A 19,652-nucleotide genomic window follows, 5' to 3' on the forward strand; every position below is an offset into this window, starting at 1 on the left:
TTACGCCCCTGGGACCATGCCTTGTATTGTTAGCAGACGTCCAGCTCACTCCCCGTCCCACCCCCATTAGGAAACTCTGACTTGACACAACTCAGCATAGGCAACCTACTGGCAACTCAAGCATGCTAGACCACTGGAGTAGGCCAGTGAGTCTCTGGATGGCCAGCACCAGTCCGCCAGGTACGCTGCTGGGGAGCAGGGAGGCCAAACGTGCGCCCAGAAGTCTGGGCTTAATGCTGTCTCTGCCCGTGGGGGAGCCTCCTGGCAAACAGGGAAGCACACTTGCATTGGTTCATATGCAGTCCTCCTGAGTGAGTAAGCCTGAGTTCCTGAGAAACAAAAGAGGTGCCCAAAACACAGGAGGTTGGTGAGCAGTTAGCCTACAGGTTGGGTATCCCTTATCTGGACACCTGAAATCCGGAATACTCCAGAATCCAGACAGGATGCGGCGCGGGGGGGGGAGCACCTCAACTCTCTTTTAAAACGCAGTCAAGCCGCCTCCCTCAGGGCCGGGCTGGGCCAGGCCATCCCGCCGCCACTCATCCACCCCCAGCACCACTGCTCGCTCACCTCCACCAGCACCTCCCACCTCCTCCGCTCGCCTCTTCAGCCATCCTCCTCCTCCTCCTCGCTGCCACCATTGATTGTAGCGCCTGGGACTCTCGTGCGCTCTCATGAGAGTTCCACCTCACGATAGAATATACCGGACATTTCCAAAATCCGGAACACTGCTGGTCCGGAGCAGTCTGGATAAGGGATACCAGACCTGTATAAATATTTCCTGGAATGCAATCAAGGCCAGGTACCCAATCCAGTTATGCAGACTGAAGCCAAGAGAGCCCCTTTGTTCTGCACTTCCTCTGAATAAACACAGCCACACCCACATCCTCCCTCCCCTTGGACCCTAGAATTTTATCACCTTGAGGATTTCAGAGGTCAGGACCTTATAGGAACATAGAAAGCTGCCTTATATAGAGTCAGACTGTGGAGGAACAAGGCCTAGACCTCTTGGTTTTCTGTAAAGAAGCCCCTGTGTGGTTGTTAATATTCCCAAACTTCTTTTTGTAAATAGTCCTTGTATTATGGATTATATTCCCAAAAGCACATTATTGTAAATAGGATTCTGGGGTTGCAAATCCCCGTGCATGGAGTAGGCTGGCAGGGTCAAAAGTTTAAACTTGTTTTTTTGTACATGTAGTTTGACAGTTGGTTTTTGGAGGGAAAAGAGAGTTTAAAGAAATGGAGGAAAAATTTTGTTTGTTCTGATTGGCTGGGCTGAGGAACTGATGGGCCAGAGAAACTGGGAATGTGTCCAGAGGGAGGGCAGAGAGGTCAAGAGAGAGTCTGCTGCTGGAGCAAGTCAGTGCTGGAGGTTGCAGAAGAAGGAAGAGAGTCTGGAAGACTGCTAGACTAGAGTGAATCCAGTGAATCCATGCAGAGAGCGAGCAGCCAGCCAGCAAGAAGAAGAGAAGCCTTCTCGCTGAAATCGCTGGAAGAAAAGCAAGAGCCAGGCTGGATGGAGCCCCAGACCTGGGCTGTAATTAGAACAAGAGACTACCCAGCAAGCCAGAAGCTGGAAAGAAAGCACAGAGGACTCTGAGTAGGGACCAGGATAGAGTCAGGTAGTGACTGCATTTCCCCAGTTTTTATTTCTCCCTGGCCTGCTCTGTAAGTAACTGTTTTGAATTTGCATTTTTTGCTGCAAAGGTCATGTTTCAATTGAACCAGATTTTCTAAAAGTTCTTCTAAAATTCGTCTCCACCCCACGCCTCTAAGCTGAGGGTTTTGTTATTGTTGTTGCTGCTTGTAATTCTTGATAAAGGTGAAGGGCTGTTGTAGTGGACCCGGCCACACCAAATGTCCACTTGGGTGCCTTCCAGATTAGCTGCGACAACAGTGTCACGACTGTCTAATAAGTGTGCTTCGACATCATCTCCCTGCGCTGTCAGCAAGGCGGTGTTCACGTTCTCGATGCTTCCTTTCAGGTTTCATCCTTGCATTTTAGTCCTACAACGTTGCATGTGCGTCGCAAATAAATAGCTGTAGGCCCTTTCCAGATGACCCGCCGTTCTGCAGTAAAATGCTCCGGCTCAGCAGGATCGCCGCATTTTCCCGTTGTAGGAGGGTTGCGCAAGCTATTTACGTTTTCCGAATGATCCGGCGAAGCCGAAGCATTTTACTGCTGAACAGCGTGCAATCTGGAAAGCGCCTTGGTGGCAGCAGTGAGGAGGGATAGGGGGCTGTTCCTCCACACACTCTTGGTCCAACTAGCTCAGTCTTGGCCACTGACTGGCAGTGACTTGCTAAGGTTACAAGCAGGAGTTTCTGCCAGCCCTCCTTGGAGATACAGCGTGTCAAGGGGGACTGACTGAGTGACACGCCGGGGCAGGAGTTCAGACCCATTTTGCAAGGCCATGGGGCCCCTTGAGCTTGCCATCGCTTAAGGCCTCGGCAGGTCATCATCCAGCCCTGTCTGCAGCACAGCAGCGGTTCAGCTGTGGCCCCACCTCCAAGCCTGGGGCTGACACTAGGGGTGTGCACGGAACCGCCACACTGCGGTCCGGCACTGGGGTGGGGGGTAGCTTTAAGAGCGGCGGGAGGGTTTACTTACCCCTCCCGCCGCTTTCCTGCTCTGGCGCCGTAATGTAATGAGTAATTGGGGCGGCAGGATACCTCCCTGCCGCCCCTTCCCCGCTGTCGCTGTAAAAAAACTCCCAGGAATCCTTTGCGGGTGCGCATGTCAGTGATGTGAAGCGCGCGCACGACATGCGCGTGCACAAAGAATTACTGGCAGTTTTGGTAGAGCAGGATTGGGGAGGGGGTGGCAGGGAGGTATCCTGCCGCCCCAATTACTTGTTACATTACGGCGCCAGAGCGGGAAAGCGGTGGGAGGGGTAAGTAAACCCTCCCGCCGCTCTTAAAGCTACCCCCCACCCCCAGACCAAACCACCCAGGTCCGGAGGCCTTTTCAATGGCCTCCGGACCGGTCCGGGCCCATCCCTAGCTGACACCACCCAGCTTCTCCCTCACCTTCTGGCATGCCCAGTTCTGCTGAGGCTGGCAGGAGAGGGGCAACAGGAAGAAGCATGCCAGGAGAGATGCCTGGAGTGGAGTGGGGTGCCTGCACTGGCTGCCCCATTGCACACTCACCGCCTGAGGCGGTTTCCTCTCTCGCATCGCCTCGCCTCGCGGGAGAGCCACCCCTGCTAACCGTGGCCTGCAGCCTGGCTCACTTCCCTGAGTCACGCGGTGGTTTGTCTTCCACTAAGAGGGTTTCTCTGGGTGCACCTTCTTCCGGTTCTCCGTTTGGAATAGATGGCCTTTTTATCTCCTGCAGGTCTACCATTCTATTTTATTTTTTTAGTGATTGGGTTGGCCACCTTGGCCCACCAGCAGTTTATTGCCGCTGGAGATGTAGGAGCTGTAGTTCCACACAGCTGGGGAGCTGAGGTTGCTTGCCCCGAGAGAGTGAAAGCCAACCCACACAAAAATAAATGGACAAAAAGAAGTATTGGAATCCACAGAGACGCAGAGAAAACGCACTTGGAGTTAGATTGTTTTTTATTCAGCTTCAGAAGACTCAATGAAAAATACACACTTTACATGGGGAGGCGGTGGAGGAAATATGAAACAAGCAAAAATACCAAGTTCCAATCAGTTAGTGCAATACTTAGATCCTCAGGGGGTGGGTTGTCCACCCCCTTAGGTGGGGTTTGTATCCCTGACCTTCCTGTGACTCCTACAAAAAGCAGACATTCATTGCAATCCTATGTGCTCAGTGGGTCTTACTCCTCAGTCAGTAAGCACAGGACTAGAGCCTTAAAAAGCCCACAGCAGTACAAAAAAAGGAAAATTAAGGAATGATTTGATTCTCCCAGGGGGCAGGAAGACTGCCTCTATGGCAATTGCATCTGGGAATGATGGGAGTTGTAGTCCAACAACATCTAGGGGCCCGAGGATGACAGCCTCTGTCCAAGCATACCCTCTAGGAGTTTGTGTCTGCCTCAGCTGTTTCTTCCAGGATGCGTCCCAGGAGACGTTAGTGCGGTTTATTCTTTGTCCCAGGTGGTGTCATAACAACCCTAACCTAAACCCTGCTTCCAGGTTTTCTTGCCGTGGAGTCAGACTCTTAGGAAAGGGCTGCTCACTTCCCCCACAATATCCCTTGTGGACAGACATCGGGAGGAAGGCGATCCTCGTCGGCGGGCCCTTTGAAATGGCAAGGTGCTTACTCGTGAGTAAACCCACTTGCAGGTAAGCCAGCTAGGCTGCTTCCCCGTAAGTAGCTTGGCTCACAGATAAGTGTCCCGGCCTTCTCCTTCCAGCAAGAGGCTGGGGCTGCTGGCTTTGGAGTGGATCTGCTCACTGGGTGAGAGGCCCCAACCTGCCTGAGCAAGGAGCAACCTTGCCGGAATTCCAGCCCTGCTCTTTGTGCGGATGGGTTGTCAGTGTGCAAAGAGCAGCACAAGAATGTCCCGAGGGGGGGGGGAAGGACTGCCTACCCCTCCTTGGCCCTGCAAAAACACCTGTGCTGCTGCAGACCCAGGATAGGCGTCCCCCAAAAGTACAAAAGCCCAATGCTATGATTAGCTAACAGGGTCACAGGAAGTGCCGGGGGGGCCCGCAAATCTCTATTTACACACAACTTTGCATAGGACAGGGCTGGGGCTTCTCTCTGCGGGAGAAGCTTCTTCAGCACTCGGGGGTCCCATCACAGCTTGGCCCCGAGGATGTAGAATAAGCTGAGCAGGGCGCCCACGGCCAGCATCAGGGTGCTGCTTTTCACACTGACGGCCCCACTGGTGTTGCACAAGCTGGTCTTGCAGCATTTCACGGAGAATGCCATCAGGCCCAGGTCAATTCCTCCTTCGGGGCATATGGGAGAGCATCCTTTGCTGATGGACTGCTTGTGGTTTTCCCCTAAGAGAAAGGGGGTGGGGGGGAGGGAGAGAAAGGTTAATCCCTGGCGATTGCCCATTTGCATGATAAAAGCAGCTCAGACAATCACTTGTCCCCTCAGATCACTGTGCTTCCTGGGGTTGCCAACTGTCCGGATCAAAAGCAGCCTGCTGCTCTTGTGCTTTTTGTTAGAGCTGCACGGAACGTTCTCGCGTTGGAGCTATTGGCCTGAAATCCCGGCAGGTGCAGGGGGGCAAAAGGGTGCTGAAAGCATGACCTACTTCAGGGGTTCTCAGACTTGGGTGCCCAGCTGTTGCTGGACTGCGTGCAACCCATCCCCAGCTGCAGTGGCCGCCTTGGGCCCAGTCCTTGAGAGCCTTTGCATGCTGGGCAGGGTGCTCTAGGGACGTGCATGAACCGAGGTTCCTAAGGGGCTCCTGGCAACGTCCTTCCTCCTCTCTCGGCACTCCTTGCAGAGGCTTGGGAGGGTCAGATTGGGAGAGTCCGATCCAGCTGGTCTGCTTGCTTCAACCAGTGCCCTCTTAACCCTCCAGAGGGGCAAGGCTGGCAAACCTCCGGTACCAAAATGCCCTGGGCCACCCCACCATGAGGTTCAACAAATACCCTTGCCAGGGCAGCGGGGGCGGGTGCTGTCTGGCAAGGAAGATTCCTGGAAGACTGGCCAACAACACTGAATATGGTGTCTCTGTGAGCTATTCTAATGCACAACTTAATTCAGGGGTTCTCGGTCATCGTGGCTGGGGATCAGCCCCCTCAAACAGGGAATTCCAGATGTTATTGACGACAACTCCCAGCATCCCCAGCTGTGAAGGCCTTTGGCTAGGAATTGCGGGAATTGTGGTCAACAACATCTGGAATCCCCTGTTAGAGGGAACACTGCTGGGGAGGATGGGAGTTGTAGTTCAACAGTATCCAAGAGCCCAAGTTTCCTGGCTTCCTGTATTTACCTGTATCCAAGACTAGGTTCTTCCCCACATTCTTTGATTTTAGAAATTGGTGTGTGTGTGTGTGTGTGTGTGTGTGTGTGTGTGTGTGTGTGTCTTAATTCCAGAGTCCTCTTTCTCTTGGTTAAATACAGAAATAGCCTGGATTTAATCTATAATTTTAAGAGAGTAGTCTTAAATCCAGAGTCATCTTCTAGCTGGGACAGTTCTGTAACTGGCCTAGGTGGTGTCTAAATTGCACTCGTGGGTTAATTGCTGCTCTCGTTTATGGCCATCACCCCTATGTACAGGGCAGAAACAACTTGTCCTGACAAGCCACGCTGGGGGCACAGCTGCCTCTGGTTCCCGGCAGCCCAACTGCACCTGTTTCGCGCACTGCCCCGTGTTAAGGAGAGCTGCGTTGCCTGCAGGCTAGCCATTCATCAGGTAAGCTGTGTGGATGCACAGCTCTACCTGATGAATGACCAGCCTGCAGGCAGCACGGTTCTCCTTAACACGGGGCGGGATGGGAGAAACAGACCCAATTGGGCTGTCAAGTGTCTGGCACTTTGAGTGCACACTTGGACTCTGGACTGCTTCTAGCCAAGGCCGTGAGTTCTGCAGGCCTGATCTGGTACTGTCTTGTTATTCCAGCACGACTGGACCCAAGAGCATCCATAATGCAGAAACACCTACCCATGCCTCCTCCCAAATACTTGGTGATGCAGTAATTGTCCGCATCGCTACACGTCTTCACGCTCATGCAGCCCCAGTTGTTTTCGGCATTGTCACAGTGAAAGCACATCAGCGAGGACACTGCAAAAGATTTCACACAGAAAAACACACACTCATTAGACATAGAGGAAAACAGGGGGGTGGAATCCGTGCAGGGCCCCAGCTCAGGGGTCACAAGCAGCCCAGTTGCCAGGATGCTTGGATCTTGAATTGCAGCCATCTCCCTGCCCTTTCCCCTCTCTTTGAATGAAATCCACTAATCACACAGCTGTAGCATCTCCCACACTCTCACTCGTACAAAGTTTAGTTTACTTCCAGACGGCAAGAAACTGTACGCCTGCCCGCAAGTTGCAGTCATCAGTTTACTCGCCCTCCACACACTAGGGCTGGCTTCCATCTTCCTTCTCAGTGCCGTCTTATCCTTGGGTGACCCGTGAGGACCTTGTGTGATTTTTGCAGCGCCACCTGCTGGCCAACTCTTGCTTTCTGGAAAGAACCGGTTACTATAGGGGTTCCCAATTCTGTGGTCCTCCAGATGTTGCTGAACTACAGCTCCCATCACCCCCAGCCAGTTGTGGCTGGGGATGATGGGAGTTGTAGTTCGCAACATCTGGAGGACCACAGGCTGGGATCCATGGATTACTGCTTTTCCAGCAAATGGGGGGAAAGGCTTGTTCTTCCCAGAAAGCTGGCCAACAGGCAGCAGAGCTGATGGTTGTCCAGAAGGACCCTTACAGGACTGTGAAATCTGGATATAGAAGAACTGGCTGATGTTCCTCTCCACTGATAGGCAAGGTGAAGATAATAATACTGAGTCAACTTACAGGGTTGTTTAAACTGAAAGTTTGCATTAATTAAAATGATGGTTCTTAGGTGTTTTTTTCTGGTTTTATCTGCTTCACTGGCTGTTTTATTACTTTAGTTTTTAAAAAATATCTTCATTCTAGTGTTTATTTTTAATGCCGTCTATTTTTATCTTTTGATTGTAAACCGCCGCAAGGGCACTGGCCAGTATACTAATTAATTAATTAAACAGAAATATTTGGAGTGCTTGAAGCCTCCGACAGCATTACAGAAATACTGTGCGGTTATTAAGAAATTTTTGAAATGTATCTATATTTATTAGGACTGTTCATGTTGGAAAAAACGGGGATTCCGACGTCGGAATTCCCAGCCACCGCCACCTCCCCTGTACTCTGATGCCCCCTGGTGGTGGGGACTAGGAATTCCAACACTGGAATGGCCATTTTTCCAACATACACCCAGTCCTACTATTTATTTATATAATAGGGCTTTACCCCACCTCTCAGACTCACAAGGCCTTGCAAGGCAACTCACAATGTAAAAAGGTGCATTTAAAAAGCAGCAAACAAAAACATTACAGCAGAGTAAAAGCCAAAAGAGCAGCATAAGGAGTAAGTCAAAGCAGAACAAATGGGGACGACTTGCTGCTTCTTTTAACACAGTGGCTCTTACCTCGGACCCCCTCCCATGTTATGCCAATTTGGTTTGCATATGACAGTAGCAGCCCTATATGGGTGGGGCAGTAAAGGAGCCGCAGGAATGGCTGGTTCCCTCTCCCTACCCCTCTCACCTCTCCCCATTCCAACCGCAGTGTTAACCCCAGGCGTGCGGGGCAGCCCATATACCTGGGGTTACCGCAGTGGTGGGGAAAGCAAGGCAGACCGAGACAGCTGGGGCAGGGAGTGGTGGTGAGCAGGAACGAGGCACACCAGCAGCTCCTTTACTGACACACCTGGTCCGCCCATATGGGCTGCTACTGGTCTATGACGGTCAGAACATGGGTTACAAAGGGGTGTTGCCTGTACTTTGGCCACCACCTTAAAACAAATTGGTGGATCGGTAAAAGTAATAACCATACATCAGCGTCCCCTAGGACCACCGCCACCCTCTTGTGAGCTAGGGGTATGCACAAAACCAGATTCGGTTTTAGTAGAACTGGACTTGAACCGGGTCCAGTTCAGCTCAAGTCTGAACCAGTTCGATCCCGGTGGTGGGGGGGGGGCAAACTTTTTTTAAAATGGTGAGCTTACTGCCATTGCAGGGCTTTGGGAGGTGCTGTTGTGGCCACGGGGGGGTTGTCTCCTGAGGTCCCCCCTCCCCGCTGCCAGCCTGCCCCAAATGGCCTGTTTGGGGCCGTTTTCAGCACATTCCAGGCCTCTCTGTGCTGCTAGTGGTCTTTTGGAGGCCGTTGCACATGAGTACTGGACATTTGCGTGGCCGGATCTGAGCCCAGTCAGGCTCAAGGCCAGTTCAGGTGGAAGCCGGCTCAACTTCCCTATTGTAAGCCTTTTTCTGTTTGGCAAGCAGGCTAAAAATAATCACAGGTGAGATAAAACAGTAGCAAATGTAAGATGTTTGACAATAGGATTGCAGAGAAGACCAGCTAAAAGGTCAGTTCAAAGTCTCATGGAATAAAAGGGGTTTTCACTGAAGCTTGTTCATGCTGGTTCCTGGCAGACCTTTATGGGAAGAGAATTCCACTGGTGTGGCGCTACCACCGAATGCAACCCAAGTGAAGATTCATTAGAAAACAGGTAGCCATGCTGGCCCACTTGAATGAGCAGAACATGGGTTACCAAGGGGCGTTGCCTCTACTTCACCATGCTGGCCCCTTTGAACAAAATTCACAGGCACAGTAAACCGTTATTGGGACCAAAAGAAACCCCCAGCATAGTATGTGTGCCTTTGAGTTACACAGAATTTTTTCTCAGGCTGAATGTTTGTTTCAGCATTGTGTTCTAGGAAGACACAACAGCATACTCCCACCCAGAAACATTTTCCCCTTTTAAAATTGCTCAGGCTGAGTGAGAGTTTTGTGTAATCAAATGTTTACACCCTACATTGTGAACCTCTGTTGGTCCTGGTAATGGCATATTGTTTACCATGCCTTTGGATTAAGATAAGGGTCGTGTCATCAGATCATTGTTTTCAAGACAATGTTATTTTCAGGAAATAACACCTGCTCTGCTCGCTGAATATAAAACCACATCCTGAATGTCACCATGTTGACAGTTCACCATTCTCCTACCAATTCCCATAGGGCTCATACCTCTCTTCACTCAAGATTTTAATTTGTGGCTTTAAATTGTTTTAAGATTTTTGTTTTCTGTGTTTTAACTTGTTTTATGGTGTTGTAAACCACCCAGAGATGCAAGTTTGGGGCGATATAAAAATTTGATAAATAAGCAAACAACAATGAGGTGTGCGGCACCGAAAATCCTTTTAAACCTTGTTTCTTTATCATGTTCCCAATGAACTGTTATGAGCACCCCTGTTTCTGTGTAACCCACTCTCAGCTATCTCCCCATTAGAGAGAGGACAACCCCCCACCCAGTTCACCTATGCAGAAACAGCAGGCAAGCAGAGAAAGCCCTTGAAAGCAGGGAAGGCTTAAGACTTTCCGGTAGGTGAACCCCTCAAGGGTGAGATTGTCTCAAGGAAGCCTCCTCCAGAACGCAACATTTAATGACTCCTCCTCAGGAATTCCAGATATTTCCAGTCTCCAAAGCGAAGACCTGGCTGGCAACAGATCAGAATGTCCTGCTATCCATCATGTTACACTTCGCTCACAAAGGAAGGCTACAAGATTAGGAGAAACCAGGCAATCAAAAGTCCCACCTTCCTGTGGGAAAGAAACACCCAGAAATTCCCCCACCTACATTTTACTCTTAGCTAACAGAAAGCCCTACCATGGAAAGGGATTCACGCCATTGCCGATGGGGAGGGGGGGAGGAAAGAGGAAACCACTTAGTCCTACACCTGGTTACTGTCTGTCCATCTGAAAAGACCCAGCTTTGCAGGACAATCCATTCTTTAGAAATTCCTTTGCCTAGCAAATTCCAGCTTCTTGCTGGTGGCTGACACGCCATGCAAGGATACATCAGCCCAGGAATACTGCGTGCACGCAAGCTGTGCAAATCGGGGGAGTGCCAAAATTGGATAAAGGCCATGCAAGAGTAAGCCCGTTGGGAATCATGGGCTTGCTGTAGTGCAATGTGCAGATCTTGAACTTGTGCAACTTGCACGCACACAACATTATTGGGCCGTCGGTCATTAGTTTTACAAATCTTTCGAGACAGCTTTTTGACCCACCCACCCCCTAAAAAGGTCACAATATAGAAATAAGAGGATTCCCTGTCCAAAAAGGGCCCACAAACAAAAACACACAGTAGACACCAGCAAGAGTGGCTGGGCTTCAATAGGGACTGTTACCCCTTGTAAATATAAGAGAGTCACCACTTTCAAAGTCTGATTCTTATACTCTAGAGCAGGAGTTATGACTGCCAGATAAGAACCAGACTGCCCGACCCGGCACTGAGGGGGGAGATGGTTATCCCCCAGCGTCTCTGCCCTTCATCACCCACTGCTACCCCTGCTTCCCAGATCTCTGCACAGACTAAGGAAAGGTCACACCTTCAGTGGGATCCACAGGCTGTTGAGTGTTATTTAGATGTCTATATTGATATACCATCCTAAGACCCCAGGGCAGGTAGCAACAATAAAATTCCACAAAGCATAAAACATGGCTACTATTATGCTGCTGCTCTTGCAATTCAGTTATGTTAACATAATTGAATCAGACTACAATTGGTTTTATGGCCATCCTTCCTACCTTCCCGTCCACCACTGCTGTCTGCGGTCTGACGGGAGCAGTCTGTGGTTGACCATCCAGATGGCCCTTCTGGGCCACCTCCAGCCTCAGAGGCAAGATGCCTCTGAACACCAGTTGCAGGGGAGGAACAGCAGGAGAGAGGGCAGGCCCTCACCTCTTGCCTGTGAGCTTCCCAGAGGCATGGGAAGCTGCCTTCTACTGAGTCAGACTGCTGGCCCATCTAGCTCAGTATCGTCTACACAGACTGGCAGCGCCTTCTCCAAGGTTGCTGTGGTGGGCCACTGTAGGAAAACAGGATGCTGGACTAGATGGGCCTTGGACCTGATCCAGCAGGGCTGTTCTTATGTGAATAACCACAAGCAGCTCAAGCTCTATAGGATTAGGAACATAGGAAGCTGCCATATACTGAGTCAGACCATTGATCCATCTAGCTCAGTATTGTCTACACAGACTGGCAGCGGCGTCTCCAAGGTTGCAGGCAGGAATCTCTCTCAGCCCTCTCTTGGAGATGCCGCCAGGGAGGGAACTTGAAACCTTCTGCTCTTCCCAGAGTGGCTCCATCCCCTGAGGGGAATATCTTGCTGCACTCACACTTCTAGTCTCCCTTTCATATGCAACCAGGGTGGACCCTGCTTAGCTAAGGGGACAAGTCATGCTTGCCAGCTCTCCTCTCCTTGACTTCCTGTTACAGAAGCCCCACCCCACCCCCCAAATTATTGTGGGGGCTGTCATGGACAGCACCTGCACCTCTGAATTTGGGACTGCACCAGTGTCTTTGATTAACAGCAGGCCTGGTGGCTCTATTGCTTTGCCTCCCGCTCCTCTCTTCAGACTCCCTTGCCTGCTTGAACCGCCCTCTCTGGGGTCCTCCACTCTCTCTAGTCTCTGCACTCCCTGGCGAAATGCATGATACCATCGTCATCGTCTTACTATATAGATTTACGATTTGAATTCAGTGCATTATTGCCAATTCCCTTTAGCTCTCTCTGAACCAATCAGGATCTTCTTTAATGAATAGCAGTATTATGCGTTAGAAGCTTCTCTTGTCTCCCCTTATGCTATCATGCCTTTTTAAAAATTTTTTTAAAAAATCAGATTTGTTTAATTTTTTTCCCCACTTAATATTTTAATTGTGTCTTTTTTACCATCTTGTGTTAAAAATTTTTGCTGTAAACCGCCTTGGGATTGCTTTAATGAAAGGTGGTATATAAATTTAACAATCCTCTCTAATAAAACGCTTGGTGTCCATCCGTGGACGGACACCAAGCGTGCGTTCGTGCCTTGACTGTTTTGAGCATGCGCAGAGCGCATGCTCAGAACAGTCCAAGAGAGACACGACCGCCAGCACCCGGCGGCCATGTTGAGCGGCCACAAACGTCCGCCCCGAAGAAGCCGGGACTGCGGAGGAGGGAGAGACTGGCTGAGGCGGCGGCAGAGCCGCCGCCTCGGCCATTAGCAGCGGCAAAGGACCAAGCGCCAGGAGCCGCCAAACATCTTGGGTGGCCAGAAAAAGCCGCCCCAGGAAGACAGGAATGGGCCCGGGCAGCGGAGGGCCCGGCCGGAGCTGCGGCGGGTGGCAGGCCCGCCGGAGACCTGGGTGGCCGGCCCGGCCGGAGACGCGGGCCGTGGTGGGTGGCGGGAGGGGGAATGGCGGCGGGGGTCCAGACCGGCCCAGGGAGACGAAAATGCTGCCACCGCCGAAGTCCCACCCTCCCTCCCTCCCAACTTCCGAAACCACCTTACCCCGGCCCGTGACAGTTGAGGAAAGGAAGAGCTCAATTGAAGAGGGAAAGAGGAGCTCGCAAGCAGTGCTCCTCCCTCTACAAAGGCTCTGCCCGAACTGGCGCTTTAGGCGGAAAGGACGCAAGAGGCGTCCTTTCGGCCCCAAGCACCAGTTCGGAAAGAGGCTTTGCAGAGGGAGGAGCACTGCTTGCGAGCTCCTCTTTCCCTCTTCAATTGAGCTCTTCCTTTCCTCAACTGTCACGGGCCGGGGTGAGGTGGTTTCGGAAGTTGGGAGGGAGGGAGGGTGGGACTTCGGCGGCAACGGCGGCGGCAGTACTTTAAAAAAAAAAAAGAGGGAGAGGAAAAGGCTAGCACCCGTTATTATAACGGGCTTCAAAATACTAGTAAATAAATAAATAATAAATAAATGCCATTCCGTGCACAGGTGAGTCCCGAGTTAAAAGGTCCAATAAGCAGTGTCAGTAAACACGTATGTTTTAACAGAACAAGGAGGCTACACCAAGCTGCGTCAGACCATTGGCGCCTAGCTCAATATGGGGTCTGCCGGCTGTGGCATGCCAACATCTTTTGCAAAAGGCCTAAGTTCACAACTTTCAGCTAAATTGTCCCATTGATGGAAACAAGGTGGGTGCTCAGGAGCAGGGTCGGCTCAAGGCTCAGGGGCACACACACCCCCCACTGCCCCCATCTTAAGAAGGACACTGTAGAACTGGAAAAGGTGCAGAAGAAGGCAACCAAGATGATCAGGGGCCTGGAGCACCTTCCTTATGAGGCTAGGCTACAGCATCTGGGACTCTTTACCTTGGAAAAGAGGCGACTACGGGGAGACATGACTGAGGTGTATGAAACCTCAGCTAGCTGAAAACGAATGCTTTCATCTTGGTCGGTGGTAAGCATAATAAAGCAAGTTTGTGTATCTTTAACTAGATAATTGTCCGACCATTTTTCAGTGGGTTAATGAAGCAAGTTCTGGAGGGTCTGACTATAAGTTCAGGACGCGTCTGCTGGGCAGACTGGCCATATCTCAGTGGAGAAAAGTGACTGTCCCACGTTAATAATAATTTCCTACAAGCATCATCCTTCCTTATGAGGTAACACAACAACATCTGACTTTAAAGTGCTTTAAATGGCCCTAAAGAGTTCTCCCAAGCTTTTAATTTCACTGTGTGAAACATGGTAGAGGTTGATAAAATTATGCCTAGTGCGGGGATTTCCCCCGGCCGCTCCCTCTCTCACAACACTAGAGACGAGGTTATTTCATGAAACTAATGGCCAGGAAATTTAGGAACAGCAAAATGAAGTACTTTTTCACAGAACCCACAATTAACCTATGGAATTCTCTGCCACAGGATGCGATTATGATGACCACCAGCTTTGATGGGTTTAAGCGGGGCTTAGACAAATTCATGGAGGACAGGTCCATCAATGGCTACTAGTACTGATGGCTATAGGCCACCTCCAGCCTCAGAGGCAGGATGGCTCTGAATCCCAGTTGCTTCCCAGAGGCATCTGCTGGGCCACTGTGGGAAACAGGATGCTGGACTAGATTGAGAGCCTGATCCAGCAAAGTTCTGACGTATCCCTGTACATTTGTTAAGAATGATTTTCTTCTTCTTCTTCTTCTCCTCAATTCAGTATCTATGTCATGTAATGTATGGCAATTCAGTGCTTACAGTTTACCCTCTTTGTACGTCGTCTGCATGCTGATATTAAGTCATTTTGGATTCATGTAAAAAACAGGAAGAAAACAAGTTGAGAATCACCCCATGCTTCTGGCGGAGGAAGAAGCCCTTACGGGGTGGGGTGCAATGCCTGACCTCCCACCCTCTGGAGGCAACTCTGAGCAAGTTGATGTGGCTGGACCCAGGGAAGGATGCCCCAAACAGTCACGCAGTGCCTTGGCAGACACCTGCAGGCAAGCCGACTCTGTGGGCGGAGATTTCCAAGGCACACCTCACAAGGAGACCACAGGACTTCAGGATTGCCTGTGTAAGCCAGCGGGGGCGGTGGGAGGGGGGAGAGCTGTGATGATGCATGTGGTGAGGAATGAAGGCCAGCTGATAAGAAGCACCAGCAAGGGCAACATACAGAAGGACAAGCAGAGTGAGGGCGTGGGAGGGGAAGCCACGCGGCGGGCCACCTTCACAAGGTTTAAGGGTCTTCTTGGAGCCGTTTCACTCTGTTCATCATGGCCACAGTTCCCAAGCGTGGGGTTTCTGGGCGGCGTTGGACTACAACTCCCATCATCCACTGCCAGCATGGCCGGGGGTGATGGGAGTTGTAGTCCAACAACATCCGGGGGACCCCGAGCCTGGGAGCCGAGGCACTGTGGCCAGCTCCCAGATCATGTCCTGGGTTATTCCTTTCCCCCCTGAAGGTGGCGCCCCCGTCCCACTGAGATGAAACAAGACTGGAGTGTCTTGCTCATCGGGACTGGTAGGCAGCCAGAGCTATATTTCCAAAAGCAGAAAGCATCTGAAGCTTGGGTGTGTCCTTCAAACAACATCGGATTTAATTATACCAGGGCAAGCAGGCAGTCCCAGAGGGCCACGGGCAGAGGTCTCCTGGCAGGATTTAAAGGGAAAAGGAAAAACCACCCACGACTGGGCACAGAGGAGCAATGGGCTGGGCGGGTGGTGGGGAGCTCAACCCTTCCCTTCCTGCCAGCATTATCCACTCCAGATGGTCCTTCAAGCTGCTCCCCCACCCGTAGGGAAAGAGAACCAGCAGGGACTCCGTAGGTTCTCTCTTTTGCAAAGAGGAAAGCAGCTTGAGGGAGAGGGGTTTGGAGAGGGCAGGTGGGAAAGGGTTACTCAGCCCCTCAAGGCCATTACTCCATTCCTACTGGCCGCCTCTCCCAGCTACTCTTCGGTCAAAAGGGGGGGGCCGGAGCGGCTCGGCCTAACGAGACGGGAGGGTGCCAAACAAGGCCTCTCCTTCCCGGCGGCTCCATTTGCGACCCCATCTTGCTCCCCCTAGAGCCACACTTCCTGCAGGCTGGCCACTCACCAGGTAGAGCTGTTGTGCACAACAGCTCTACCTGATGAATGGCCGGCCTGCAGGCAGCGCCGGTCTTGCTAAGACCTGGGCTGGGCGGGACGGGGGTGGGGGGAGAGGAGCAAATAGAGCCGCCAGGAAAGAGAAGCAGCTGGGCCTCTTTTGGCAACCCCCTGATTTCTAAGGACGAGCCGCCCTTGATAGTGTGGGGCTGTCGGTGCATCTCCTGTGTGACATTCAGCGAGCCCCTGCCTGGAAGAAACTATCAAGGGCGCACATGCGCACGCAGATGCACACACCCCATGCACCCAGACTGAAGTTTAGCGTTACATCAGTGGCATATCAGTACAATCTAAAATGGCATAGAAATATTCAGCGTAGTTATCGTATTCTGGCCATCATTCCCCCTTGCAGCTGCTCTCAGTTGCAACTGCTCTCATGCACAGCAGCAGCAGCAGCCCAGGGTCTCAAGCGGCGAGGAGTCTCTCTCTCCTCATCTGGATTCAGATCCCTTTGCTGCAGATGGCAGGATGAGAACCTGGGGCCTTCTGCAGGCCTGGCACGTGCCCTGACAAAATGCCAGCCGATCCTGCGTGGGAATCCGGGAAGGGGAAGAGCCGCCTCCTCAGCTCCTATTCCGGGCAGGATCCGGATCAGCTGGTTTGAAGGGGGCTCGGTCCCGAGGCTGATGTTGCGTGGGAGGGGGCTTGCTACCGCCTGTATCCTCAGAGGAGTCCCCCGCCCTGCGCATTCCTTCCCCTCCCCGGCTCTCTCTCCTCTGCTGACCTAGTTTCTCATAACTGCTTGCTAGTCATCACCTCTCCTCTGGAAAGAAAGCGATGCCCAGAGTATGGCGGTGCCCCTCTTCCTGGGACTCAGAGCAGCCATGGGGGCGGCAGGCCTGTCTGCTTTGAGGTGGGCGGGGGGGCGAGGTTTGGGTTTTAGTGCGAAGGCGACAGGCCCCTGGACGGAGGGGCCCCCACTGCTCTCCCCCTCTGCCGAGTCAGCTCCTCCAGGGCCAAAAATGAGCCCGGGGAGGGGGCACCTTGTGGGGAGAGGTGCCAAGGAGGGACCCTGGAGGTGGGGGTGGGCTTCTGCAGAATTAAACCCACCACCACCACTGCACAGCCCTATGCTGGGAAACTCAGATCTTTCCAAGCCCCCCCCCCATTTTATATACAATTGAGGGGGGGGCAGACCCGGGTGTAAACAAAGGAGCCTGCCAAGGCGAGGCTGGGCCTCTGAAGACAGGAATGCGGCTTCAGGCCTTGAAAACATTGTGACTTGTTACCCCAGCCGTGATTGTGCCAGCGGACCCGGCTTCTTCTCTTCCGCAGACACTTCTCCCTCCCTCTCCCTCTCTCTGGCTTCACCCACCCCTCTGGCCACAGCAACCCGGGGGATGGAGAAGGGAAGGAGGAGAGAGAGAGAGAAGGGACTCCTCCTCTCCCACCCCTGGCTCAGGAAAGGCACTTGTGCATCCTGGGGCAAGACCTGCCGCGGCTGACCTCTGTCACGGGATCAGAGCGCAGGGGGCTGCCACGACGGAGCCTCTCACATTTGCAGACATCACTTGGAGGAGAGGACGGAAGCCAGTGACTCTCCCCCTGCTCAGTCAAGAGAATCGCCACCTTAAAAGGTGCCTCTTTGCCCAGCTTTTGCAGGGGTTTCCCCCACCCACCCACGCGCGCAAAGAGGAATCTTCACATGGTCCGAAGCATCCGACTGATTCGCTTGCTTCATCCTCTTGCCAAACCTCACAGGCGTCTTGGTCTTTCCTGCAGTGCAACCAGGCAACTGCATTTTTTACACACACACACACGGGATTGACCTTTGCACTCAGTGGAAATCCCGCCGACGGAGACTGCCTGAAGAGATCCGGCAGGCTTTGCTGCTGCAAGTTGCTTCTTAAGCACAAATATAGACTCGGGATTTCTCAACTCAGCACAGCTGTGACTCATTCTAACGAGCCAGGTTGTGGGGGGTGCCCAACCAGGCACAGCTGCCTGTGGTTCCCAACAACCCAATTGCACCCGTTTCTCCTATCCAGCCCTGTCCCTGGGCTGCCTGCTGGCTACCCATTCAGCACAGCAAATGCAGGGATATGGGGGGATGGACACCCCCTGGCCTGCACAGCTGTACCTGGTGAATGACCAGCCTGCAGCCAGTATGGCTCTCATTAACGCTGAGGTAGGGCGGGATCACTGCGCCTCATTTGACGCCCCTCCGGCCCCTGGATGAGCCACTGCTGACCCAGAAGGTACAGGTTCTCAAACTGGGTCCCCCAGGTGATGCAGGAATACAGCTCCCCATCATCCAACAGCCCTTGTGGCTGGGGACGATGGGAATCATAGTCCAATAGTATCTGGAGACCCAAGATTGAGAATCCCCGTAGTAAGGGGTGTGTGTGTGTGCAGTGGTACCACACCCACAAAGGTCATCATTAATACTAACCATTTGCAAAAGAAGGGAAGCCAAAAAGTAGGTGGTTGTGACCTGATAAAGCCTTTTTTTTCCGTTTCCAGCAGGATGAAGGAGGACATTTACCTGTTCATTACAAATGTGTATTGCCCACTTTCCCATCACAACTGATTCCCAAGGTGGTTCACAACAATAATATCATGACAGTAAATAATAATAATAATTTTAAAAAGAAGTTAAAATGACAGCTGTTAAAATAAAGGTTAAAAAAAAAACCAGGAAAAAAATGACTGATACAGTAATATTCTTCCGTGTGGAATTACCACAAAAAGGCTCAAAGCAAGGACCATCGATTCCCTGTCCCCAGAGGGCTCACACCACCCAAAAAGAAGCGTAAGATCCTAGGCACCCATTTTCTGATGGGTCTGGCTTGCAGCTTTGCAGGAGCATCTAAGATGGGGCTGCGTCCGAGCCTAGCAACAGAGGAGCAAAAGGCCTTACCTCTCTCCACGCACAGGAGGGCGGCCAGCACCACTGCAAAGGAAGTCTTCATTCTCAGGGCTGTGCTTGCAATCCAGGCAGGCAGGCTCAGCTTCTCTTGGCGACCCAGACACTGCTTGCTCTTCCCTTAAAAGCAGTGTGTCAGCTGAATATGTAGCAAGAGAGAGGCAAAGGGGTGTGGACTCAGGGAGGGTTGGCCAGCTCCTCACCAGTCTCCGGCTCCACACCACAGGGAGGAGGGTGAGGCTGGAAGGGGCTGGCTTTCACCAGGCTGCTTTGCTTCATGTATTTCCAAGTGAGGTAAGTGTGCAGCCCTCAGCTGAGCTCCTGTGGGAAACAGTGGCGCATTCTCCCTCAGCCAAAGGAGGACAAAGGACTGTGCTTCTCAACCCGGACGGCTTCTCCTCCTTGGCTGGGGTGCAGCTGCACTCTCAAGAGAGAGGCTCTCTCCCTGAAAAGAAACACAAGCACCAATGACTGCTGTGCGCCACGAAACCCAGCTGGCATTTTGCAAGCAGACTGAAATGGGGACAGGCTGGGAGGGGCCACACGGCACAGCGGCAGCAGAGCAGACGAGCACATGCTTGGACTGCAAAAGCTCCCCTCTCCAGTCCCCGGCACCTCTAGGAGGTCCAGGAGGCCAAGCGCCTCGGAGAACCCTTGGCAACGAAGCACGGAGGCTACTGGAGTTTCCCCAGACAGGCAGCTTGACTGCGGCCTCCTAAAGTCAAGCCATTCCGAGCATGGCACATATGTGCTGCTTCTTCAGGATGCAC

General features: G+C 52.2%; 1 protein-coding gene across 1 annotated transcript; it reads right to left on the reverse strand.

Moving 5' to 3' along the window:
• Positions 1-3,543: 3,543 nt before the first annotated feature.
• On the reverse strand, positions 3,544-19,278 carry LOC128324530 (lymphocyte antigen 6E-like). The gene is made up of 3 exons (XM_053249218.1): positions 18,877-19,278; positions 6,540-6,659; positions 3,544-4,920 (listed from the first exon to the last, which is right to left on the reverse strand). The coding sequence occupies exons 1-3, from the start codon at positions 18,926-18,928 to the stop codon at positions 4,712-4,714; spliced, it is 381 nt and encodes a 126-aa protein (XP_053105193.1). The 5' UTR covers positions 18,929-19,278; the 3' UTR covers positions 3,544-4,711.
• Between the last annotated feature and the right edge of the window lie 374 nt (positions 19,279-19,652).

The sequence above is a fragment of the Hemicordylus capensis genome, chromosome 4 (genome assembly GCF_027244095.1).
Source record: "Hemicordylus capensis ecotype Gifberg chromosome 4, rHemCap1.1.pri, whole genome shotgun sequence".
NCBI lineage: Eukaryota > Metazoa > Chordata > Lepidosauria > Squamata > Cordylidae > Hemicordylus > Hemicordylus capensis.

Excerpts from the sequence above, each read along its gene's own strand:
- LOC128324530 (XM_053249218.1), bottom strand. The coding sequence starts at position 18,928 with ATGAAGACTTCCTTTGCAGTGGTGCTGGCCGCCCTCCTGTGCGTGGAG. Across the intron at positions 6,660-18,876 it reads CCTCCTGTGCGTGGAGAGAG|TGTCCTCGCTGATGTGCTTT; the intron begins GTAAGGCCTTTT and ends AATCTTTTGCAG. Across the intron at positions 4,921-6,539 it reads GTATTTGGGAGGAGGCATGG|GGGAAAACCACAAGCAGTCC; the intron begins GTAGGTGTTTCT and ends CCTTTCTCTTAG.